The sequence below is a fragment of the Brachycentrus maculatus genome, unplaced genomic scaffold (assembly GCF_059751285.1).
Source record: "Brachycentrus maculatus isolate JH-2025_06_01 unplaced genomic scaffold, ASM5975128v1 h1tg000041l, whole genome shotgun sequence".
Classification (NCBI taxonomy): domain Eukaryota; kingdom Metazoa; phylum Arthropoda; class Insecta; order Trichoptera; family Brachycentridae; genus Brachycentrus; species Brachycentrus maculatus.
In genome coordinates this window covers 145,341-172,750 of record NW_028280795.1, presented here as the reverse complement: position 1 = coordinate 172,750, position 27,410 = coordinate 145,341, and the positions used below count along the sequence as shown (strand labels likewise).

At 33.5% G+C, this 27,410-nt stretch overlaps 1 protein-coding gene and 1 long non-coding RNA gene across 5 annotated transcripts in view; both read right to left on the bottom strand.

The window, feature by feature from the left end:
• The window catches only part of LOC148312409 (phospholipid-transporting ATPase ID-like), a 37,633-nt gene extending 10,468 nt beyond the window's left edge, over nt 1–27,165 (bottom strand). The window contains exons 1-17 of one of the 4 annotated variants that reach the window (XM_088277308.1): nt 27,117–27,165; nt 19,342–19,400; nt 16,095–16,307; nt 14,308–14,513; nt 13,221–13,351; nt 11,961–12,160; nt 11,590–11,808; nt 10,270–10,378; nt 9,710–9,849; nt 7,502–7,744; nt 5,502–5,681; nt 5,293–5,403; nt 5,006–5,179; nt 4,561–4,732; nt 3,925–4,029; nt 3,688–3,840; nt 2,853–3,045 (exon numbers count right to left, since the gene is read on the bottom strand). In XM_088277308.1, the coding sequence (XP_088133434.1) occupies nt 2,853–3,045; nt 3,688–3,840; nt 3,925–4,029; nt 4,561–4,732; nt 5,006–5,179; nt 5,293–5,403; nt 5,502–5,681; nt 7,502–7,744; nt 9,710–9,849; nt 10,270–10,378; nt 11,590–11,808; nt 11,961–12,160; nt 13,221–13,351; nt 14,308–14,513; nt 16,095–16,307; nt 19,342–19,400; nt 27,117–27,156 (2,648 nt within the window). In that variant the 5' untranslated portion in view covers nt 27,157–27,165. Of the gene's footprint in view, nt 1–2,852; nt 3,046–3,687; nt 3,841–3,924; nt 4,030–4,560; nt 4,733–5,005; nt 5,180–5,292; nt 5,404–5,501; nt 5,682–7,501; nt 7,745–9,709; nt 9,850–10,269; nt 10,379–11,589; nt 11,809–11,960; nt 12,161–13,220; nt 13,352–14,307; nt 14,514–16,094; nt 16,308–19,341; nt 19,401–22,451; nt 23,752–27,116 lie in introns of those variants that run through there. The other 3 variants (XM_088277306.1, XM_088277307.1, XM_088277309.1) reach the window with 3 other exon arrangements.
• On the bottom strand, nt 16,711–18,711 carry LOC148312410 (uncharacterized). Its single transcript, XR_015839239.1, has 2 exons — nt 18,576–18,711; nt 16,711–18,485 (listed from the first exon to the last, which is right to left on the bottom strand). It is a non-coding gene; the product is annotated as an uncharacterized LOC148312410 (long non-coding RNA).
• Nucleotides 27,166–27,410: the final 245 nt, after the last annotated feature.

Below are 27,410 nucleotides of genomic sequence, written 5' to 3'. Positions count from 1 at the left end.
TTTTATAATTGAAAAAAAATACAAATGTATGAGATATTCAATAGCATTATTTAATAAAAATTAAATATTTTATTTTCAACTAATCTCTTTTCATTATAATATTTTCTGTGAATTACGTTTTAATCATATGGCATGTCTTGGGTATTTTTTGGCTTTTTTTGCTACAATAATATTTGTTTCAACCCAAACATTATTATTGTCAGGACATCTTAGTCAAACATGCTAACCGCCATACTTTGTAAAATGTATAAAATTTAAAAGATCCACGAAAAGATTGACTTTATAAAGTGCGTTTTAATATATATGCCAATTACGCAGTTCTCAATTAAAACTTTATTAGACAATGGAAATGCTAAGTAAACACTATCCTACATCGTGACTTTTATAGACATCTCAACAGAGAAAAGATTTTAAAAGGGTTATGGTAGTCTAAGCATTTACAGAACTTACAACCTGTAATTGACTAAACACATTCAGTAATGACTCCTGTAACAGTAAAATTCATGTCTCTCATTGAGAGAAAATGAAAGCTAAATCCTTCAGTTCAATAGCGCTCCAGTACCCGCAGTAATTCTTTACAAGTTCTGAGAACATTCTTTTGTCCTCTTTTTTCTTTGTCAATCTCTGGCTAGAATAGACCAGTAGATAATACATAATTCCTGATCATCAATTTCCGATCCTCAAGTAGCAGTCCCAACTTAATACTTTCCCAATTCTTTGAGAGTAAACGTCCCAACCACAATGCTATCGCACTTCTTCAATATGATTAGATCAAAAATGTTCCAGTATGTGAGTTATCAAAAGTGAATATAGGAGACTATATTTTATATATTAAAAGCATTGTTAATTTTGCGGTATGGTAATATAACGCTCTCCTTATCATTCATCATTCACTTTGTGTAATACTACTTAAAAGTGGTATTACATAAAGTGAACGATGAATGATAAGGAGAGTATTTATATAAGATACTCTTACATAAAAGAAGTGGGATCACATTATATATTGAGCACAATTATCTCGCATGCGCAACATTCCTTGTTGCCTGGAATATATAAATATTAGTTTCAAAAAGTAATAAGTATGTTCAGTGAGGGCAGAATAATGAATGATAAGCCGTGAGCTCTGGAGCTCTGTAAATGGCCCAACTTCCATATTCCCTTATTTTTGTCCTTGTTCAGATATCTACGAAAAATCTCGACAACAATCTTTCAAGTGTTAAATCCAGTACTTGTGTACAAAGTTTCAGACATACTTAAAATACCGTCTACTTATTTGCTAGCAAAATGTTCATTAAGAAGAAAAAAAACAACTGAAAGATTTTTTTTTCTATTTGTGGGGACAATAAGTTAGTGTTATCATTAAAATCAAGTCACTAAAGGTTACTAATATAGTGATCGGTAGGTTAGAGAGAGAAAGAGCATAAACTAAGGAGACAGGTAGAAGAAGTTTAAATTACAGAAGAAGGAAGGATGATAGACATGATTGGAATTAACTACAAACATTCACAGGGATGAAAGAATACATAAATAGAGAATATTATCATAAACAGGGACTAGATATTAAGTGACAATCAAAACAATGCAAGTTATTTCGCTGTGACTTTAACAAAAGTTATGTATTAAGTAAAAATTTGATGTCAGTTATAGTATGAGAAATTGTACAATTCAATTTTTAATTGACACATTCAATTATTGATTATAAGAAAACAATTTAAGTCTGATATGAATCCTAGCAGTGCCTCCTAGACATCAACAAAACCGTACTACAATATTGATTTGGCTACTCTGTGTTATAAATTTAGTTATCTTAAGAATGTGATTGAATTGAAAACTTCATAAATATTCTGCGCGATATTTATAATATTCTTCATTGCAAAAAAATAAACGAGATACAACTGCACAATGACATTTTGTAACGCCTACAATATATCTATGATGATAACAATATTACATAAAGAACTGGCGATGCTGCTTGACAACCATTATAGCTACATCAAAGGATTTGAAAGATAATATAAGTATATATAACTCGATTTAAGACAATTTTGAGTAAGCTCAGTTTACTTTCAACGCATATTGAAACTCAAAATAAGGTACATATCGATTATCATATTATGTTTATAATTGATAAGAAAAATAATCTAAAACCTAGCTTTTATTTCAATCTGAACATAATCATTAAAATTTTTTTTTTTTGTTTTAAATAAAATACAAAGTTTAATAACTTAAAATATTGGACTTTCTCAACAACAAAAAAAAGTTTTACATGGTTTTTTGCCAGTATAAATGCGCATGTAAATGGTTCCTTTATTTATTTTAATTTTATTTAAACTTCATGTACAGAAAAAAAATAAGTACATTGGCAGGCTTGTTGCCAAAATGCAATAGCTTCCAACCAACCAAAATTTATGATATTTTTCATCGATTATAAATGCCAATGTATTATTTTTTTTTAAAAGAAACAATAATTATTGTACGTTATGATCAATGTAAAAATAAATAAAAAAAATTTAAAGAAATATTACACCCTAATTAATTTCGTTACCTTGTACGACACATAAGAATTATATTCTGATAAATATACCAAAACATACAAGTTTAAAAAAATTCATGTATAATTTTACTGAATAAACTGATATAGCGATAATAGCTGAAGCAATGTTGCTAAGCTCGGGTCTAGGCTTGTATTCAATATAGAAGGCACCGAATCGTAAGTTTAACATAAGAATGCCAAAGGACAAACTCGTAAACAAATAAAAAAAACAATCAAAAGCCTACACAGCAAGGAGCAGAAAAAAATGAAACGAGGAACAAATAAAAAAAGGGATAAAATGAGCTCTTTGTCTCTCTACCTTGAAGACTGTTGGTGATTATTAGTATCCCACCTAAAAGTGACAATGGAAATGGCGGGGGCCGTGGTGACTTTGACGCTGGCGTCGCGCGAGGCCGAGGAGGCCCGCACAGGGCTGCCGGCGCTGTGAGCAGATATTCCGTTCCCGTTCTCTGTCATGTTCCCGACGTGGTTGGTGGCCGAAGACACGGGACCTGCATATGATCAAACGCGTCTTTATCGTGAACCTTCATAAAATCTTTCATGAAAAAACCATCATCAAAAAGAGCTCATTCGTTTTGTACATTGAATGGTCCAAATCCAAAAAAAATTTAGATTAGATTATTTTACCCGTTTTCCTCATTCGAATGCCGCACAGCAAAGATTCGAAAGTAATTGATTTAAAAAAAATTTAACCCTTAACTGCTTCCGATGGTCCATAGGGCACTGCATCATATAAACGCAGTGTTATCTTGATCATTAACACATGAAGGAAAGGTGATCAGCCCCCCGCTTTAGGTACCAGTCCAGGGTAATTTTGAATAAGTATTAGAGTAAAATAATCACTTATATTTATTTGACCCCCCTTGGGAAGCAAACCCGGGACCTCTAGTACGGTAGCCGGGCGTGCTGAAGTGGACGTATTAACGGATCAAATTAAGACTAGGTAATATTAAATGGATCGAAACATAGTAATTTCATAAATGTACCTTTTTTTTAACCATAAACTTTTTATTCACAAATTACATATTTAAAAAATTAGATACAATTTTTTTTTTCATTGAGAACTTTTAAAATGTAAATAATATGTATCACTCTCCTTATCATTCATCACAAAATATAGTAATATGAATTACCTTGAGGTTGGTAAGTATTAACGACCCGTATGGACTCTCTAAATTTGTCCAGTTGCTGTTCGACCTCCTGATGCGTTATTCCGTCAACTATAAAAACTTCTGCCATATCATCTGTCAGCAATTGACACGAGTATCCAATATTTATTGCCGTCTCTGCAAATTGAAATAAAAGTTTTAAAAATTTGTTGAAATAAAATACATATATTACATCTTTTTCAATTATATTGGGTTTGTTACCTTGTTTGTCTCCAGTCAGTACCCAAATTTTAATACCGGCCATTCCTAAATTAGCTATCGTTTGCGGAACTCCATCTTGTAATTTGTCTTCAATGGCGGTAACGCCTAAAAATAAACATTATTATAAGTATGTAACTATGATAAAAATAACAAGTACGTTGACATATTTTATGATGTGAAAATTTGTTGAAATGAAATTATGTATAATTTAAATGTGTATGTTTAGAATTCATACGTTTTTACTCTTTCCTGTAATGTAAGCCCAGATGGATTTAAACATGTTATGGATTAAGGGGACAATATAAAAATTTAAAAAAATATTTATATAAATGAAAAACCACATAAAATGATCTCTCCTTCTCTATGCATTTTCAGTTATTTCAGCAACTTTTATGTATATACATATTTTTTTAACTGAATGGAAGAGACGTTTCCATAGCATTGTCACACTGAAAAACATATAAATTGGGTGTATAAACTTATATCAATGCAAGGTTTTTATAAACATTTTACTAGAAAACAACATCAGTAAACAATTTTTTTCATTTTATTATGTTACTCTATAAAATTTCACAAGCAAAATAAATATTTTAAAAAATCATCTACGAACATGGAAAAGTCCGAGTATTACATTACCTATGAGTGTAAGATCTCGCTCTATTTCTTCGTAAATGGCATCGAGCTGATCATCTCTGTCCTGGATGGCGAGGGCCGCTTGCTGGTGACGATGCTTCCAATCCGAGAAGTACGCTTCATCCAGTGGTCTCCATGCCAGCACTAATGTTCTTAATCCTTCCCCCGCAAATTTCTACAAAGAAAAACGCCACGGTACAGTCACGGCAAACAAGATAATCCAGTCGAAAATTCTTTTTTGTCTTAATTTTTTTAATGAAAGTGGGTTGGTTTTATTAACACAATAAAATGATGTATGTTTAATTTAAGTTTTACTTGATAAATACCGCTATTTTGATGCTTACACGTGTTATGATAAAGTAGTATTTACCAAGTAAAAATTAAAACATGGATCGATATTACTACAAAGTGACTGCCGAATCAATCAATGAAAATAATGTATACTTACATTTAAATGATCTAATGTTCTACCCTTTATATCATCTTGGTTGGATTTCAGCCTTTCATAAATTACATTATCAGCACCTTTTGAGTATAATCTAAGCTGTCCATCTTTCCGCAGAATCACAGACATTCTCTTTCTTACATTATTAAAATCCAAAATACATAACAGTTCGTAAACCTGAAATTAAACGGGCACCCTTTATAACTGATAGAGATACGAGCCGGTGAAATGATTTGTAGCAGAGTCGCTTTGTATTAAATGTAATGCAGGTAATTGAAATTGAGATTTACCTCTGTTTCGCCCATAACTTCAATAGTAATACTATTAGGAGATCTTTCTTTAAATACAAAACCAAAATTTCTAGCAGCGGACACGAGAGCTGATTCGTCAGGCGATTGAGCCTAAAAGAATAATTAAAAATGTAAATATTAACCAATATACAAATTTATAATGAAGTATACTTTAAAAATGGTTCTCAATTGATATTTATAGTAAGTACCTGATACTCCAGTCTCCCATTTTTCTCATCCGGCATGACAGTGTGACATAAAGCTAACAGTCTAAAAAATATATGAGATTCTGGGTCGCCCCGTCGCACTGAATCCAGTAGAGTCTTATCATAAAATTTGAAATCTTGTTCATAGTTTGGATTGAACGAAAAGTCAATTGGTTCTGCGGCCTGAAAAAGTATACCAAACAAAATGAAGATCATAGAATTATGCAAAGTTCTAAACAATTTGCCGTTTCATTCAATTTAATTTTTTTTACAACGTATGAGTGTGCAGGAAGAAAAATTTATGTACATTCATTCAAATATATCATATTTCCAAATGTCGGCATTTTGAAATTTTATATTTGGTAAATGAAGTGTTTAAATAATAAGTATGAATTTAATACAGGTAACTGTAATGGCTAAACTGAGTAACTCAAACTTAGATTAAATATTATACTCATAAAATAATATAAAATATTGTACTCATAAAAGAAGTAATAAGGAATACATGTAAACTTAAAAAAATAAAATCACAACACATATTTGATGGTTTTTTGTTAACAGTAAGAGAAAATTCCTCTAAAGTGTTCTTAAAAAAGCCAAATTTTTCCTAAAAAATAAGATATTTTAACGTTAGAACATGCAGGTAAATGTGGTAATACCTTGACTAACTAATATATTTTTTGCAAGGTTATTGTAACGACAGACAGGTACCAATTTGGTGATTAATTCACGGTGACACAAAGTTTTAATCAAGATCCTTTGTATTGCAACTTCAATACTCGCAATTTGACTAACGAATAATTATTACAATTTGTTATCCACGGCACTACTGTAACATAAAGTTTAACTAAAGTGTAAAGCAAAACCTATTTATAGCTAATAGATGACAGGCAACTAAAAATTAAAAATATCTAAACTATATTCATTCGATTAAACACATGCAACATTCGATAATAATTTGGGAAAGTGATACAAAAAAAGATTAAAAATGATATAGTCAACCACCCGCGTATTTTATTCTGTAAAACAAAACATATATTAAAAGCACATTTTATTACTATGAACAGTTATATAGGAATAAATCTATGGTTTATTGTTAAACATACATATAACAGTTCCAGAGGTTATACATGTATGTACAAAAACATAATTACAAATTAAAGGTATAAAACCGGATAGGCAAAATAAAGCTTTACTGAAGTTGAATAAGTGGCAAAGTAGATAGATAGTAAAGCGGAAGAGATTCCATTTAAAGCTGCATTAGTTTAGTTAATACAACAGATCTCTAGATAATGTAGCTCGACTATTTAACACGTAACCCATTGATGAATATATGTAATTTTGGTAGAGTTCATTTATCATATATGATCACAAATTTATAAGCTCACACATACCTCGCTTTGCAAGTGATACATATATAGTCCCTGGCTAGTTTTCCATCTTGAAAGATTCATATCTATTTATCATTCACAACTCTTAGAATGATGACCATATTAGTTTCAATGTATAGCCACCGGCATTGATAAAAAGAACTGAATTTAAGAACATTAGGTGGATTATTTTTTGATAATTTTGTACGTAAGGTTCAGGGACCGATTGATTATGGTAACATTATCTTTGATTGAATTGTAAATAAAAACACCACTTGAGTACATATTATATTTATTTTTAACAACTAGTTTTGAAAGCTACAGTTGCTTTCATCGACAGGTGATTAGTAATACTAAATAGCAAAAAAATTATTCAGATATATAAAGAGGTTGGTAGGGTAATAAATAAGAAAAAAACAAGTGGTAAAAAAACAAGTGTTTTCATTTACAATTTAATGCCTTACCACAAAGTGAATACTGAAACCAATAAATAAAATGATCTGTGATCACAATAAGCGAATGCCCCTATATTTAGATAAATCTGTACCATCAATGGGTTACGAGAAAACACAATATTGAAGAAGATGTAGAGATTAATGTAATTATGTAGAAAACAAAAGATGGGTTGCATACATTGCCAGTGGTGGAGTGAGTGTTTGGTGCGTTAGGCGTTTGGGGTCTGTTTGAGTGCGGGCCCGGGGTGCTCCGGCCCTGGGGCTGCTCCGTGTCCAGCAGGGCGGCCAGGCTGGCGTGGCACCCGCCCGCGCCCCCTGCCAGGCTGGTCTGGCAGCCCCCCGCGCCCCCCGCGGCCCCGCGCGCCCCCGTGTAGCGCACGCCCAGGCGCGCCCGGCCCGCCTGCTCTCGCTCCTGTTCTCGCTGGCGGATGCGTACGCGAGGTGCGTGACAGAAATGAAAAGAGAAAAGGTGACGGGGTAAAACCATGCACTCCGCTACTCTTACCCCGGGATGCATGACTGGAAACATCGGAATCTGCTATACCATTTTCTACTACGTGCGTCATCTATCATATGTACAATTTCATATATATATTTTGTAAAGCTATAACCCTTTATGTTAAAGGTTCGTTTGCAGGTAAGAGAGAAAAGATGAGGAAATAAGTATGAAATAATAATACATCGTAACAACACGATCAAGAAAGGTTTTATATTCATTTTTAATCAAATGCAAAATGCAAATTTCTAAGTCAAGCATACATTCGAGTTATATGCTTCATTGACCCAATCCGCACCCAGGTGATCATAGGGTACCATATTTGATCACCATATTGATATGGATATCATATGAGGTCAAGGTGCTTCAGATTCTTGGATTTAGGAGCGGAATACATTTGGTTGGATTTAGACAGTGGAGTTCAAAGTGAAGGACGTGAGAGAAAGAAGAGAACAATAGCAATGGCTAACGCACTCGAGGTTTGTACTTATGTACATATTTGATGGGTAAATGTTTAATTTTTGTGATATTTACAACTAGAACTAAAAGGGCACTAAATACATATGTAGTTCTAGAAGTAGGAATCAAATTAGAGCAGATTGGGAAATCGATTGGTATTATTTTTCAACAAAAACAAAATGTAAGACCTAAAACAGCCCTTCATTAACCGAGTTGCGGATTAAATTTATGATTTCTTTTTCCCTTTCTTATATATTATCCGCATATGATAATACATAGAACACGACAACAAATGAATGCATTTTACGCAAGTATGATAGTCTTGGTATTGCAAATTCTTCAGTTTCCATAAGCTGTGTGCACATTGTGCATTAAAAAAATATGTATACATATGTATGTATACTTCAAAAGGGGTGGACATTCAACAAAAAAATCAAAATCATGCTTCCTATTAACCAAAGAACTAACACATTTCACAAAGTCATGTGTGTTTAAATCTACACCTTTTCTGAATTTTATATTTAGGGAGTAATTTTTGACAATGAATATTCTTTTGTATAATAGTTAATGATTATATTTATATCAATAATATTACCACAACATATTAAATGATAGTACGAAAAAACAAATAAAGACCTGAAATTTTTGTTTTTATTTTAATGAAAAATAATATAATCGGGAACATTTAAATATTCTATATGTAAAACCTTTTTAACACTATCATCAATTTATTAAAAACTCATTATATTATCTTCTAAACCTGAAGTAGACTGTCTGCAATGTAACATTGCCCTTTTACGACACTGAAACACTTTGTGTATAATACACAGAGGGTATCAGTTAATTATGTATGTAGTTTTGATTTTTACGTCACACAAAATTAGATGAGATAATATTCACTTAATTGAATACAAATATAAATAATATTATATATAATGGTCACTCTAGAGCTGGAGAGTAAGGTTATATATACTGTGCCTACTCTAATTGACATATCGTATTATGAATAAAATGACAGTTTTTATTTTTTAAATAATATGATCTCCAGACACCTTTAAACAAAAACAGTTCAAACCATCCGGTCAACATGCATCTCGCAGAATAGGAAACCTCGCAAAATCCGTCTACAGAAAACAGTCTATTCAAAATGCACACATCTTTATCTAAGGAACATGGAGTGCACGGTGAGCTAATGTTTACAAGATAATGCATGCAGATATGTAATAATATAAATAAATAATTTTGTATGTACATTTCTCTCAGTCGGCCTTTGGATAACTTAAAACAATTTCAAATGCTTCTAATGCCTACTTGCGGTACTAAAATAGTATTATAATTTATTGAATATTATGCAAAAACTATGTGAGAGTAAAAAAATTATGGAGATTTTGAACTAGACAAGAAAAAATATTTATGTTGAAAAAAACATACCTCCATGAGATCAACTATTTCACCTGTGCTTTCATCGATAACGTCTCCGTAACATCGGCCCGCTATCGAACATTTGTTGAATGTCATGATATTCTGAGTCAACGTTCCAGTTTTATCCGAAAAAATGTACTGAATTTGTCCTAAAATAAAAATATATTAAAAATAATAAAAAAATGTTTGCATAAAACATAAACATAATTTGTAAATATATATTTCATATAAAATGTTTATTACCCACATATAGCGTAAAACAAAATAATGCCCTGAATGTTACTAACATGAAAAAATGAGTTGCTTCTAATGACATTAAAAACTGATTTCAATAAAAAAATCACATTTTTCTAATTTATAAGCAGGGAGAATTGATGTTTTAAAACTAGCAAATTGGTACTAATAATATATAAAGTAGTAATCATTCAAGCCTAAAAAACTTGAAACATGTATCTTATTTAAAAAATCAAGACATTTTTACTTGCAGATTTGAGATCTCAATGAGAGAATGTGTTAGGAACAATGAGGATGTAAAATATCAATATTAAGTAAACTAGAGAAAATAATACCTAATTCTTCATTGAGTGTCGTAGTTCTGGCCTTCGCAGCAGTGCCTGTTTTCTCATAATACATCTTCTCATCCCAGTTGATAAGAAAACTTTGGGCAAATCTTATTACCTGCAATGGAAAATTGAAAATAATATCATTATAATTTAACCTTTCCGGGAGTGTGGCCTTATAATATACGGCCATATTATAGTCGTCCAAACGAAACATTCCTCAAAGGAGTATGGGTGAGTACATGAACGGCCGGGCTTGCAACCAAAGCCATCTGTGGTTGTATTTAAACACTAAAAGCACACTTTACAATATTTTTCTGTTTTACTCACTACATTTTACTTGAATCAAAGTTTGTGTGACGTCATCGTAATGATGCTGTGAAACATTGATAATTTTTATATAAACATATTTGCTGGTCAATAAAAAATTCAAGGAAATATGCTGCTTATAGCATTTAACATGATAAAGAATTATTAAAAACAAAATTAAATTGGAGAGATAGCTGGTCTTCCACCTCACAGGAGCGGACCGAAGATAGACAGGACAAAGTCCAAAATAAAGAGTAAGAAAAAGAAGAAGAAATATATATATTTTTTTTAAACTCAAAAACTCACTCTCCACTGATACAGTTTTGTCACTCATTCCCGGACAGGTTAATGCAGATAAAAAGAATTTGGTTGGTGTACATATAAATGACGTTTTTACCCATATATCTCAGTAGTGTCGCCTATTTTCAAAATCCGCCAGATCCATGTAAGTCATTTATTTAGGCAACATTTATGTTTAAAAGATATGTCTATCTTCAGATAAAATATTATGAAATAGAGAATTTTCCAATTTTTTTAGAAAAAATTAGGTATTTAAAAAAAACACGAGACAAACCGATAATGACGTCATTTTAATTTTTGACCTATTCCCGCTCTCTGACTGGCCGATATGGGTCAGAAGGCAAGTTCCATGAATATAGCGGAATTCGAAATACAACACTGTTTTTAAGTATTTTTTAGCAGGGTTTTCAAGTATGTAAATATTTTAAACAATAACACCCAAAATTGACATTCCGATAGAGAATTTATTTTAAAATCTTAAAAAAGATTTTCAATTAATTCTGGCAAATTTTGAAAGTAGGCGACACAGTTGTTTAGTGTGAATTTTGATTAATTATTGCTTGAATATAAGTTTTGATGATTTTTTATGACATCTCACAAATTCCCTTGCAAAAATCGATTGAATAGTTAAAAAAAATGACATTTTAGACTTATACTATAGTAAACAATATGATTGATTTTATAACCAACAAGAGAGCGTAATATATGAATGGCAGGTACCTCGACTGAGACGTAGAGCGATATGGGCACTACTGTGTTCATCACTATGGCGTAGGAGAAGAAGACCAGAAAGGCGATGACCACGGAGCCCCCGATGGGCTCCGAGGGGACAAGCGTGTCCCGGGGGAGGTACACCTGGAAACGCTGCCCAAACAGCCACTCCCATATCCCGCAGGCCACCATGCAGAAGAAGCATATTGACAGCAGAAAAAACACAATCTGTGAAAAAAAAAAACATCAATTTCAATTTCTTTTTTTTACATGTTTAACCACCCTACTCTCGGGTTATTTTCCGAGAAACAAACAAAAATTGTTCTAGTTTTATTTTATAATAGGTACATTAAAAAGGTAAATTAAAAAGTTGAACTTACTCCAATAATGAGAAAATTCAGTAGCCTATCAATACTGGTTCTCTTGAACTTGGTTTTTCCACTGTTCTGCATTAGTTTTGTATCCTTCCCTGCAAAGATGACCACGCCGTAACACCAGGACGTGTTACGCAGCACACATCCCCTCAGCAGTATTTTGTCGTTGTCCAGGGGATATCGCTTCCCCTGCCATGATAAGGCACCTAAAAAAATATTGTATTATCAACGATACATTCATAGCTCATCTGTCAAGACACACCAATCTCGATACATCTGCTTTTGCACAATCAATGCAAGACATTTTTTTTTCAAACCCTTATCCGCCAATGGTGACTAGGGCACTGCATCATAATATACGATCACATGTATTATATGAAACGCAGTGTTATTATGATCACTAACACATAAAGGTTCACTACACTTCAGGAACTAGTCCAGGGTAATATTGAATAAATATAAGAGTGAAAAAATCACTTACGTTTATTTGACCCCCCCCTGGGAATCGAACCCGGGACCTCCAGAACGGTAGCCGAGCATCTTGACCATTACACTATGGAGGCGGACATTTAAGACCATAGTAAAACTGACAACTGTCCGCCTCCATAGTGTAGTAGTTAGCGTATTTGGCTACTGTGATGGAGGTCCCCAGTTCAATTTCCAGACGGTTACAAATAAGTGATTTTTCAATCAAATACTTATTTGATAGCATCCTGAACCGTGATCACCTTGCCTTCGTGTAAATAAAAACCAAGATAAAAAATCTGATTCACTATTCACCATTAATGGCGGATAAGGATAAAAAGAAAAAGATGAAATTTTATTTAAAAGAGAGTATTCTTCGTTTATTAGAAAAGCGAAATTGGTGAAGTTATGTTTAATTAATTTAAGTGCAAAAGAAACATAGTTACATTCAAATCTCTAAGGCCACCTACTATTTTATATAACAGGTTACAACTTTAAACACCTCTTGTGCAATTCTCAAGTATGCAGCAAATGTGCAATGTCATATTGAAATTTCCATAATGTATATTTATAATATAAGCTGAGTTTTGAATTTCAGACATCATTTTTAGACACTGGACTCCTGCCCTGGTATTTCATTTATCAGCTAGGGCTATTACATTTAATTACAATGGCCATGTAATGTCATTTTCTACAGTAATATAATTTAAAATGACCTTTGATACAGCGTAAACAACAAAGCGAGACATATTGAAAAATTATGGGATACTTTTAGTATTCTTAAAAAAAAAAAAATCTTACCATCAAATTTGTTAAGTAAATTGTTTGGAACTTCACATATAATTTCACCATCGAATGTGCCAATTAATGATTCATCCTGGCCCATTTCCGCTGTCTCTACTAGACACTGTCTGCATTTTAGATTGGTCTCCCTGTTGAAAAAAAAGACAATTATATTATATCATTTATATACAACTTTTTGATTTGTATGGTTATTGAATATGTTTCTTTTAATAAGTGATTCCGCAGTGTGAAGCACTACAATGTAAAACTAAGTTCAATGTGAGGGAACACTAGATACATATTCAAATGAAAGTACGCTACTATCTCACCTAGCTAAAAACTCTCACAGTACTATTGCACAGTGTGAAGTTATCTGCAGGATGTGTGAAAAATATTGCAATTCAACTGGATTTATATGAAGGCTCTCGTGAACTTCAAATGCACAAATGCAGTGTTTGAATGTGTTAAATCTTTGTGGTAGAGAATTTGAGACGGAAAAGAAGCCAAGAGTTTTTTATTAAATTAAAAGCTTTACAGATAAATAATTGGGCACTGATAAATCGAAGACACCTGGCTTTGCAAAATATGCATACGACTCTTATCAGTAAACAAAGTTAACTGTTAAGATAAGTGGGAGATAAAACTATATAAACCTTCGTGCTTCAAGTCATTTTACTGAGGTGGTAAAAAAACATCCCACCTCGCATAATTGTGTATCAAAAGGTGGGACCCTTTTCATTCCACTGTGCTCTACAGAGTTAAGCAACATGCTACATCCAAAACCTTCATACACCATGCGAAAACTACAATTGAAGCAATCTTATATAGGTAAGATTTGCGAAAGCTACATTTATTGAACCAACACAGCTTTTATTCTATTTCCTGCATTCACCGTTCTCACAATATCTTTGTCCACTTTTCCATCCCCTGAGAACTTGCTTTGTGATATAAAAATTCTTGCACTTGTTGCAGGCATTCATCATTTATGTAAATTTCCATTCTATAACATCTTTCCCTCTTAGCAATACATTCAGACTTTTTTTTTAACATACTTTCATTCATCGTCAGCTCATTTTATAATGTCAGACATTAAAATTTGACTTACCCATCTAATTCGGCCGTCTCTATGTAGCAGAGCCCATTGGGCTCGCTGGTGGACAGTAGTAAGATGTCTGCCGCCACGAATTGATCATTTTCCATCCGAATAACATCACCGACCTGGACCGTGGCCCACCTCTCATCCATGAGCTTCCCATTCCGGAGGGCTTTTGACCTCCTGTTATTGACCTGCGAGTCGCTCTGATGCCTTTGCTATAATTAAAAAGGATAACGTTCGTATTAAAATAATATTAAAAGCATCTAATTCAACCTTTAAATATATTTTTTTATATAAATCATACACTTTAGTATCTAATGTATTTATATTCTATGGTGATATGGATGATTGGATAAATTTAATAAATTAAAATTACTTTTTCATTTTTTTTTCTCAATTCATTTATATGATTGTGTTCACTATTCTGTCAAAATACTATTTTAAATTTAAAATTATTGAACATATTAAAAGTTTCATATAAAAAAAAAACTGTACAGATTATTGATATATTTTTTCAAATATCATTGTGTGGATTGACGATCCTGTACTATATTTGGATGATGGATTGATAGTTTTTTTTATAATATACATCCCACTAATTAGTGACTAATGATTTAAACATACAAGAGCAGTATTTCTTTGACTTGATCTTCATTAAAGCCTGCTGCGAAATGTTGGGTTAAACTTGGACATACTATTTAGCCTATAGTTATTTGTTGACTACTGAATGTTGGTAGCATAAATGAGATTTAGCCGAAAAGGTGCCAAAATCAAAGTTCACTTTAAACAATGTCCAATACTTACACAAGTCACGAACGAAACAGAAAATTCCGGGTACGGGGAAATAAATATAATTCTTGAATGTTTTTCGCAGATACTTTGTGGCACATTTTATAAACTTTATAAAATTAAAAAACTTTGTTTTAACCACTTTTTTATTATTAGTAAACTTTAACCTACCAATAACATTTAAGATTTTTTACGGAGTGTGTGGAAGTTTTTGGTAAGGGAATGTAATTAATTATGAGTATTTTAATGTTTTTGATGTTTTAGAATTTAATAAACCCTGATGTTGAGAAGGTTCTTGTTGAAACCGGTAGGATAAAGTGTACTAATAATAAAAAAGTGGTTAAAACAAGGTTGTTTAATTTTATAAATGAAATATATGTTGCATTCACTAATTTTGATCGGAGAGAAATGCACACTTTAATCTACCAAAAACATTTAGGATTTTTTACGGAGTGTGTGGAAGTTTTTGGTAAGGGAATGTAATTAATTATGAGTATTTTAATGTTTTAAAATTTAATAAACCCTGATGATGACAAGGTTCTTGTCGAAACTGGTAGGTTAAAGTATACTAATAATAAAAAAATGGTTAAAACAAAGTTGTTTAATTTTATAAAGTTTAATAAAAAAATGGATATTGTGAAACTGAATAATAATATCTCTTGTGGAATAAATATTTTAAGTTTTAAAAACAGATTAAGCGGTATTAACTGAGTAAATAATTACGAAAAATAAAATTGTATTTCTGCGCTCCTTATCTAAGTAAGAAATGGAAAATATTTTGTCAGATACAGATGACGTAAATGAAGAAGCTTGAAGTAATTGAAGTATTTTAATGTTTTAGAATTTAATAAACCCTGATGATGACAAGGTTCTTATCGAAACCGGTGGGTTAAAGTGTACTAATAATAAAAAAGTGGTTACAACAAATTTGCTTAATTTTATAAATGAAATATATAAAATTAAGCAATTTTGTAATAAGTAAATGTTTAAATTACATGAAAACTTACGAAGTCATCGTAGGCGTCCTTGACAGCAGTGAGGGCGAGTACTCCTATGAGCGGGATGGCGGTGGTGATGGGGGTGAGACTGGAAATGGCGGGGATGAGTTGCAGCACGAGCAGGCAGAGAAAGTAGAAGTTGGCGAGCCTCTGGAACTGCTCCAGCAGATTGAAAGGCAGGAATGTGATCAGAGAATACTTGGATGTCTTTATGTAGTTACTCTGGAAAAAAATTTTATTTTTAAAAACAATATATGTAACATATCGTAGTCGTACAGGAGAAAGTGACTAACTACCAAAACGTAAAATGTTCAGGAGGGCCATTTAAGTCACTTTTGCTTGGCAAGAAAATAAACATCAATGCAGTTAGTCATTTTTACCAAGTGAAAATATTATACTTCCAAGTTTAAAATCCTTTGGGATGTTTTTCAGGGCAATATTAACCGTTTGAGTGCCAAAAAATGCATACAGTTTCTTGTAAAATGCCACCAAAAAAACATCATTTTTTATGAAACTATATATTTTTTTAAAACCCCATAAATTCTTTGAATTTTCATGAATTTTGATGATTTTTTCGGTGTTTTATTAAAGAATGTCGAAATATTTGAAATAAAACGCTTGTATAAATGAATACAGTATTTTATTTAGAAAAAAAGAAAGACAAAAATGAAAAACAAAAGAAAATCAACAACTGTGCTTTCCTGCACACGCCGTGTGGACACCCTTCTTACAATAAGCACAAATAGTCGTTGATCTACGCAGCCCAGCACCATCTTTATTACTACAGACCACACAGCGACGTAAATTCTTTCCTGGAAGCTTCTGCAGTTTGGATTTATGGAATGAAATTGCTGAAGAAATTTCAGCTTTTTTTTTTTGTAGGTAACCATTCCCTTTCAATCGATTCAATTATTTTTGATGTGAACTCGTGTCTTGAAATTTTTTTGCCTTCATTATTGATTGAATATATTATATATGCGTTTAAAACCATTCTTCCAAAAATGTTAAATGTTACCTTTTTCCAATATTTCAATGTTCTTCTTTCATCTAAATATACATACAACATTTTATCAGACTCATCTATTCCGCCCATGTATTTATTGTACTCATGAATCATCTGTGGTTTTTCTGTTTGCGTTTCGTATGAACCCCTATATTTTTTCACTGTGACGCCACTCGTATTACTATTTGTAGAAATTAGGATGACCGGGTGTTTTTTGGTTTTTTTATCTCGATATGAACAGAGAAGAATGTCGTCACTTTTATAATAATTAGGTTTTCCAACTTGAGACACTTGTGCCTCACGTGGTATATATTTCCTGTTTCGACGGATGGTTCCTGTAATATACGTAATTCTTTCCAATAAAGTCTTAGCCAGTTGAATGCTTGTAAAAAAATTGTCAACAAAAATATGATAACCTTTGTCCAGGTAGTTACCAATTTTTAACAGATTCATTACTACAACATGGCCAAGGCCAAATTTTTTTGTATCATCCTTGTCTTGCTCTAATTTTGCTCCTCGGTAACAAAAAAATGCCAAGCAATAATGGGTTATGGAGTCGCATAACATCCAAAACTTTATTCCCCATCTGTGGTGTTTTTTGTTGGGGAGATATTGTTTGATTTTTGAGTGGCAATGAGTCCCTACCAATGACTCATCAATAGAGAGCTGGCGATTAGGGATATAATGGCGTCGGAAAACTTCATTGGCATGGACAACTATCATATTGAATTTTGCACAGGGGTCGTAGTCTGGATGATTGGATGGAGCCAAGGTGGAATTATCAATTAGATGAAAAAATTTCAAAATTATCTGAAATCGGTTTCTTGAGAACATTTGTTTGAACCATGGTATGCCCCTCGAATCTGTACTCCAGTAGGAAACAATTGACGGTCGTCGTGTAATACCCATTTCAAGTATGACCGCTATGAAAGCCTTCAATTCCAATACAGACACCGGTTTCCAAGCCTTTGCACGTGATTTGTTTCGTAAAGTGTCAGAAGAGTTTTCAAGAAATTGTTGGGCATATTTGTTGGTTTCATTTTTTATCGTTGTTAACAGAATGACATTAAAAAATAAATCAAAATATGATATAGGTTTGGAATCACGCGGAGGAGGATCCCGAAGTCCAGGCGTTTCGAAAAAATGAGAATTTTCGGTAGAAAAATTGGTTCCGGGAGGTACATTTGTAAATGAGTAATTTCTGGTGTTACTCTCCATTTCTTGGTCACGATCAGAAGAATTACTGGAAATTCGCATCCTGCGGTTGGGAAACACGGATATGACATCACTCTCACCAGAGCTACTCTTACTCGAACTTGAATTAGAGGAGTGGAAATCGTCGCTCCCGCTATCAGACATTTCAGAGGACGCGCTCGACATTATGTTTTTTAAATTAACTAAAATAAAAAAAATAATAAATGAATCTGAAATTTAAACGGTTTACTACGATCTTACAACTATTAAGATAATATTAGAATAATATTTACCAACGCCGCAGCACCACACCCTACGTACGCGCGAATCAGAGCACGACTGACGCAATCGACGGAAATCGACGATCGGCAATCTTCGTTAAAACACGAATCGACGAAAATCGACGATCGGCAATCAAACGGTTAAGCTAGTAAGATATCAAATAGTCAATGATCACGTTTTTGTAAAAAATGCACTTGGTCACTTTCTCCTGTATGACTACGATATTTTTAGTGTTTTAATTTTTATTTTGATTAATAAACATTTCGTCAATTGATTCGGCAGTCACTTTGTGGTAAAATCTATCCATTATCAATAATCGGGCCTGTTTGAACCATTCTTATTACAACGGTGCATGGGGTACCTCATAGGAATAACGTCGCTTTAACTCGATCATCGATTAGATGAAGGCAAGATGATTAGTCTCTTGCCTTGTTGAATCAAGTGGAAAATATTTTTTCATTAATCAATTCGGCAGTCACTTTGTGGTAATATTTATATTTTTTTATTTAAGTTTTACCTAGTAAATACCAATAATTCTTAAAATCTACTGTGACACCTGTTTTGATGCATTCCGCATCATTTGCGAAATAGTGGTATTTACTAAGTGAAACTTAAATTAAAAACAGTAATAAACATACTACAAGGTATTCACACCTGTGGATTAGAAAAATAATTGATTATTTATAAAAATGGTTCTCTAGCGTGGGTTACGGAAATATTTGCATCCACGTTTAATTAGTTAAAAACTACAGAAGTACACAAAAAAAGTTGACTTACAGCGTAATGGAATTGTGAGTTGAATTCTCTGTTATTAGCCCGTATTCTTCTTTCTGTTTCTGTTAAAATAAAAGAATAAAAAAATTAGTTCAAAATATTAAAGTTCATATAGCAATATACAAAATAAGCAAGGATAATATAGCAATTTTTATAATCCCTGATTTATTAGCCTTTCTAAATGCACACCATTAGACAGAGTAAAAAACGATGTGTTAAAAAATAATTATGAAACGGTGTTTATTTCTAACAGATTTATTGAAATTTTATAATATTACGATACAAAATTTTGTTATTCTTCTGTCAGTATGTCATTATTTAAGATTTTATTTAGGTATGTATTTGTAAGATCACATTTCGCTCACGCGTTTCAACAAATTCATAGATCAAAAAAATATATTTTTCAGGAGATCGCTTTTAAAGTTTAAAAATATAATAAAATGTATTAAAAATAAATATCAAGCCACTTATTGAACTTATTACTGTGCAACAGATTTTTTAAAGTAAAACCTGAAGGTTTTTTCTCCATTTGAAAAATAAAAAAAATAATTAAGCAATACCCTTTCCTCAAAATTCAAAAACAACAATTTCGGCCCTGTAGCGGGTAAACATTCAGTTGAAAATATGCTTCTTTTGCTGGAATACAGTACATTTTCATGGCGCTCCAAAAACATGCACAACTGAAAATTGACGGTTTTTGATATGACGTTGTTGAAAGGAGTGAGCGATTTGTAAACTTAGTATATGGTAGATGTAATATGTAAAGCTTTTTATATTATTTATGGCAGAACATTGAATTAGGTTGTTGATAGCATTAAAAAATGTTTTTACTGAACATTAGTTGATCTTTAAATATCAAAAAGATTTTTTTAAAAGATAACAACAATGAGAAATAAGCAAACAACAAATAGACGAGGCTGCAGTCATCTCAGAATGCCATAAAAATTCTAAATGGAAAAACCCTTACATAAAGATCGGCAGCACAATTAAGATATATAAAAACTTATGTAGCTCACTCCTTTCAACAACGTCATATATCAAAAATCGTCAATTTTCATTTGTGCATGTTTTCGGAATGCCCTGAAAATGTACTATATCCCAGCAAAAGCGGGATATTTTTAACTTTATATTTACCCGCTACAAGGCAGAAAGTGTTGTTTTTGCATTTTGAAGAAAAGGTATTGTTTCATTATTTTTTTAAATATCCAAAATATTTTTCAAATGGAGAAAAAACATTCAGGTTTTACCTAAAAAGATCTGATGCACAATAAGAAGATCAATTAGTGGCTTGATATTTATTTTTAATACATTTTAATATATTTTTAAACATTAAAAACGATCTCTTGCAAAATCATGTTTTTTGATATGTCGCTCACTCCTTTCAAGAACGTCATAAATCAAAAATTGTCAATTTTCAGTTGTGCATGTTTTCGGAATGCCCAGAAAATGTACTATATCCCAGAAAAAGAGCCATATTTTTAACTAAATATTTACCCGCTGCAGGGCAGAAAATGTTGTTTTTGCATTTTGAAGAAAAGGTATTGTTTAATTATTTTTTTTAATATACTAAATATTTTTCGAATGGAGAAAATACCTTCAGGTTTTACCTAAAAAGATCTGTTGCACAGTAAAAAGTTCGATAAGTGGCTTGATATTTATTTTTAATACATTGTATTATATTTTTAAACTTTAAAATCATTCTCCTGAGAAATCAAGTTTTTTTATTTATGACGTTCTTGAAAGGAGTGAGCGATATGACATTGTTGAAAGGAGTGAGCGATGTGCGACCCATCATGACATATTGAATGCAGAATGGACACCGCAGTAACAAAACACGCGCTAAGAGTGTCAGAAATGAAAACTATAAGGAGCATATCTGGCAAGAGTCTACGAGAAAGAATAAGAAACACCAGGATAAGAGAAATATGCGAGATTGAAGATGTCATTAGGTGGGGAAGGCAACAAAGGAGATAATGGTATGCGCATGTAAGGAGAATAGAACTATCCAGGCTCCCCTTAAATTGCACTACATGGCCAACTCCAAGGTAGACAACTCTCGGGCAGACCACCAAAGAGATGGATTGACAGCTGGGAATCGACATCGCAGAAGGTTAATCCCTCGTAAAAACAGGCCACAAGGCCTACACCAAGCAGAAGAACAATGAGAACGTTTTACATATAAATAAAAGGGGCTCTGCTAAATAAAAGCTTTCGAAATCCAATCATAGATGGCTGTTGTGAACTCAATCATGGAACGTCACGAGATTGATCATATACGTATGACATCCAAAATTTGAGTAGGAGTAGTGTGGTTGTAATTCACAAGTAGAATAGTGAACGTTACACATGTGTAGAGTGATCACGTAAACAGCCTATATCAGGTCGTAAGCCCTGTAAATACCCAAACTTCCATATTCTTCTTTACCTATGTAGAGATGTCAAAAAACGTTATATAAACACTGTTGAACGTTTCATGGGAGGTTTTTTTTTTGGTGTCTTAACCATCTCAACACGCCTTTCTTAATTTTTTCGTTAATATCAATCTGAGCCTTGCATTCCTTCCTTATTTCAACATTCGAACATCTATCATACATCTTTCTGCCGCACATTCGTCCGAGAGATTACATTTCGACTATATTCAGCCAACTTTCATTCTTCTTTTGGCAACTACATGATTCACTTCCATACATTAGGGTTGGAACCAGCTCGCAACCAGCGCACTAGATTTGGCGAACGTGCCTTTGCTGTTGCGGAGCCGATGGCGTGGAATGCTCTTCCACCAATGGTTAGAAACAGTGAGGATGAGATGATCTTTAGAAAAAAACTAAAAACACATTTGTTTTCTAAATCATTTCCACCATAATATTTTCCCCAATTCATCCACAGTGAAGCGCCCTTGAGGTAGTATTTTACGAAAATGGCGCTATATAAGCTATCCTAATTTATTATTATTAACCACTATTTCTAATACCGATATTTCTCAAATTCTATTGTGATACGTGTTTCGATGTACCCCAAGATGATGCCTCGAAATGATGCCTTCAAATGTCCTTTGATTGAGTAGTGATAAGGGTGTGAGTACTAATAAGGGTGTACGTAGGGGGTAAGGGTACCGCAGTCGTAGAAGGACTTGAAGTAGTCGGTGCTGGTGCTGGGGCGCGGGTGGGCGTGCGCGTGCGCGTGGTGGCGGGGCTCGCAGCGGCGCCACACCACCAGCTTGCCCAGCACGGACAGCAGCGACTCGCGCAGGCTGGGCCGCCCGCGCGCCCCCTCGGCCTCCGTGTCGGCCGACTCGGAGCCCGACTCGGAGGCGCGCCGCCCCTCGCCGCCCAGCGCCTCCAGCTCCATGGCGGGCCGGCCGCCTAGCCGCCGCCCGCGCGCCCCATCTTCACGCGGGGGGCGCCATCACTGCGCGCTGCACACCGCACACTGCACGCTGCCCACTCTCCGTGACTCGCCTCCCTATCGTCGGAAATAGCGCCCCTACCGCAGTCACTGCGTACGCATTTCTTTTTTTAGAAAATAATTCACAAAACAATACGGGACTTAATCTCAGCGACCTTTGAGTTAGCGTTGACAACTTCACAAAACCGTCACGGTCAAATCAAAGTAAAATCACAATAACTCGACACTGGTTAGAACACTCAAGAAGGGTGAAAAGCCATTAAAAAGAAGAAGAAGAAAGTAAAATCACAACAAATTTTACTATACTAAAAATATAAATACGTTCAATAAAAAAACTAGCAAAACGTCAACCAGAACCAGTCATCTATTATAAAATATAAAATATACGTTTACTGGGAAAAAAGCGTAAAAAAATAATAAGTTAAATACAAGCACTTATACACTATCGCCGTCTTTGGAATCGTGAAAATACGAGATTTCCTAGAAATTTCATTTGTCACTCCGACATTAAACTGTTAATCGATATCGGGCGAGTGAAACTCTCAGCGCTGAATTGTACTACTCGCAGCTGTTGGGGATGCATTCGCGTACGAAATATTGCGGAAAAACTTCGATGACGAATAAACTACCGACGATAATGCCCAGCTCACCATGTTTTGAACAGAAACACTAAAAATTCACTACGAAAAAGCTGTCAATTTAATTATTTTCACATAGTGATTATTGTACCCAAAGTCCACGGATTCTGTCTTACGCGAACTGTCAAGCGTTTGTTATTAATTAATCGTGATCCTGCGATTTGCAGCGTGATTAAAATATTCCACGTCGTCGAATTTTGCAGAGTGTTCGAGACGAATTAACGAAACGAGAAAAGTTCCTGAAACACAACGATTGTCGGACATTCGGCGCCCGGACGCTTTCCTGAAAACTGTCTAGATGGCGTCGGGAACAGTGGCGCCGCGGCGCCCCAGGCGGTGACACGGGGAACTGACACGATGCACTTCGTTAGCCGATAATACAGCGATTTGCCAGTCAAACAGGAAGTCAACCATCAGCTGACGGGCGGTGTACACATTTGAATTGTGTATTACGAAAATGTTGCAGGTCCACACATATTAATTTTCGGGAGAATGACAAATAAATACGTATAAAATATAACCCAGTCGGGGATCCGAAATAAATGAACTGAAAAAATACTTCGTGGAAAGATATTTGTGGAGGTCCTCACCAAAACGTTATATTTTCATTATAAATGATTTTAAGTAATCAGGAATTCCAGCTTGTAATATTGTTAAATTTTGGTGTGATTTAAGGATTTCATATTAGTTTAACACAGGATTGTTAACATTTTGTAGCAAAGATTTCGATAGAAAACAGAAAACAGAACAGATTTGCATTTTAAGGATTTTTGTGCAATATTGGAAATTTAACTTTTTGGTGAGGACCTCCAAATTTGTGTTAGTTATATTTTCTCATTTGTTTTAAACAACATTCTAAGTTAACGTTTTCCTATATGCCTATTTATTGTACCTTTTATTGCTTTATATTTTACTTTTTGCCCTGTGTTAGTTTTGTTTAAATTTTTATATATTTTTTTCTTATTTGTTCTTCAGTGTTGTTAACCTTAATACTATGTCCCAAAATTAGTAATGGAAATTACTCATCGGCAATATTATATATGTGACTTGTATATGTTTAAATACATAAATAATTTTTAAAAATGTCTCGCTTGTAGGAATTGAAAAATGAGAAGCTTTATTTTTTCGTGTGTCATTTCATAGTAATTACTAATTATTTGTATTCTTTTTTTTTAATTAATCGCGTAATTTATGAGGAACACGATATTTTTTTACGCGCACATAACAAAATAGAGACTTGTAACATTTTCGAAATACATAATTCGTTAGTAAAATAACAACAGCTGTTGTTCAACTCCTTGCCAAGAAGAAAAGCCGGACGTGCAATAATCATTTCCCAACTAACTAATTAACCAACCGTCGCGCCGCTTCCCCGCAGGGGTAGGCAGAAAGAATAGAACGCCACAACAATCTGTATTTGAAAACAATCTTCACCTCTTCCATATTCATGCATTTCCTCATACATACCCGCCGATTATTCCGATTCCTATACTGACCACGACGAAGTTTTTCACTTCTAACCTGACCATGCCAAGTTTTCCTCGGTTTCTTTCCAACTACATTCGCCTCATAAAATTGTTTAATTGCTCTTTCTTCACTGATTCGATTCACGTACCATCACCATCCCGAATACACCTTTCTTCATTTTATCGATAATGCTTATCTCAGCCCTGCATTCTTTCCTTATTTCACCGTACGAAAATGTATTATACATTGTTTTGCCGAATATTCGTCAGAGAGACTGCATTTAGACTGTATTCAGTCTAGTTCCATCGTTCAAACGCCCTGCGCTCTTTTTAATGAAAGGTAGAATTACTAGTTGAAAGGTAGTAATTACTTATATATTTCATTTCGTATAATTTACATATTAGGTACCAAGCTAACACCGCATCGACCCGATATGGTTTCCTATGCACCATTTGGGTGCAGATAGGGATATTTATCGTCCATCAAAATAGGTTATAATATAATATATAATATAATATAATATAACGATGAATATGGCGATGTTCAACTCGACATTGTCAGCGCTGAAATTATTTAACATTGACAGTCGATATTGATATCGTGATATGTCCCTCGTTTCGTAGAATTTGTCACCGGCTTGAATGTTGACCTTTCTCCTTTTCCTACCTCCCGTCCCTCTTTTAGATATTTTTACAAATGTGGAATTTTGTAATTGGAATAGTAAAAATATTTGTTTTGTAATACTACTACTCGTATATGTGTATTACTTGATGTAACTGACCTGTAAAATTCCCAACAAAAAAAAAATATAGGTACATACAAAATTTTGAGTGCGTCCAAATACTTGTTTACAAATCTGGATTATCTCCAATTTATGAGGTATTTTAAAATTATTTTTTGACATCTCAACATAAGCCCAGACTTCCATATTCTTCTTCATGTATGGTGAGATGTCAAAAAATAATTTAATATAAAATTTATATATCCACATTAAATATGTATTCGTATGATCCGTGAGACTAACAGCTCGAATATACAGTTGTTACAGTCTGTATATTATTCTAACCCTGCCTTTCCCTGGCCCAATGGGAGACAATGCAAGTCCAAGGTTCTCCGCTTGAACATTGTACGTAGTGATGAGCCCGCCTTGAGTAGTGCTACGATGTAGCGCTACGTTACATAAAGGTACGCTGCACTTTTCTCTTATGATCCAACACTACGTTCGTAGTGTAGTGCTACACTTTATAAATGTAATACACACACATACACCCCCCCCCCCCACCCAACCCAACCAACGCATTTAGACCAACATACTTTTTTTAGCCACCGATGTAGCGTTCGCTTGTCCGTGTCAAACTGCATTTTAGCATATTTGTAGATGTGTATACTGCAATTGAAATGTATCTTTGTAATAATAATAACATTTTACTAATTTACTCAGCGCCATTTTAACAAAATCGTCTTTATCGTCTCTAGAGCGCTTTACATTTTTCTTATTTAATATATCTTATGCTATGTGCAAGTTATTTTTCTACCCATGATTGACGCCAACTCTACTCAAATAATTTTTATCATTATAATTATTATTATTTTTATCTTTGAAACTTCTAGATATATTGATCAAACTCGTAACACAGTATGTGCGAGTTCACAACAGCCATCTACGTTGGGATGAGGAAAGCTTTTATTTAGCAGATACTCTTTCCATTTGAATGTGAGGTCCGAATCCTGGATCATATTCACATACTTGAGCTTGAAAGCATGATTTTCAATTTATTTTAGCTTAAAATTTGACCAGTTAATTTAATTACAATATTTTGAGTGTGTCCAAAGAGTTATTCCGAAATCTGGACTATACCCAATCAGGAGTTTTTTTCCGAATTTTTGAGATCCCATTTATTTTTATTTTTATTTTATGTACGTAACAATTTTCAAAATCTGTTACATAAAACATACTTATATATCATAAGTTATTCCATACACGCACACATACATACACACATACGTATACATACATACATGCCTGTGTATGGACATTAAAGGCACCCTCACCTGAACATACATGAAGAAGAATTTACACTATAAGTATGCATACTTCAAGTACTACAATCATATGTACGTACGTATTCGAACGCTACATTTTTTTCATTGTAGTGTTTCTCATCACTAAGTGCAAGTAATAAACATACCATTATCGCGAGGACGGAGTTTTCAAGGAATCGTCAAGTTTCGTATTAATAATAAGTAAGAAAGGAGATCGATACTAACCCTGACCGTGTGTTTTGTTGGACTTGGATGATTTTCCCATGTCGGCAACAGATTGTCTTCTGCGACACTAGAGTATGGATGCACTTCACTTAATATGTCATAAACCTCGTGGAAAATTACACGTACGAGTATAAACGCTAATTATTCTATCGGGCACTTTGGTTCGATATAAATAAATCACAAGTATAAAATATTATACACACATAAATAAACTAGGCACTTGTAACAATGATTGCGCTTTCGATTATTATATTGTTCGTTTATTGACGATTTAAATGCACTTCTATCACATAT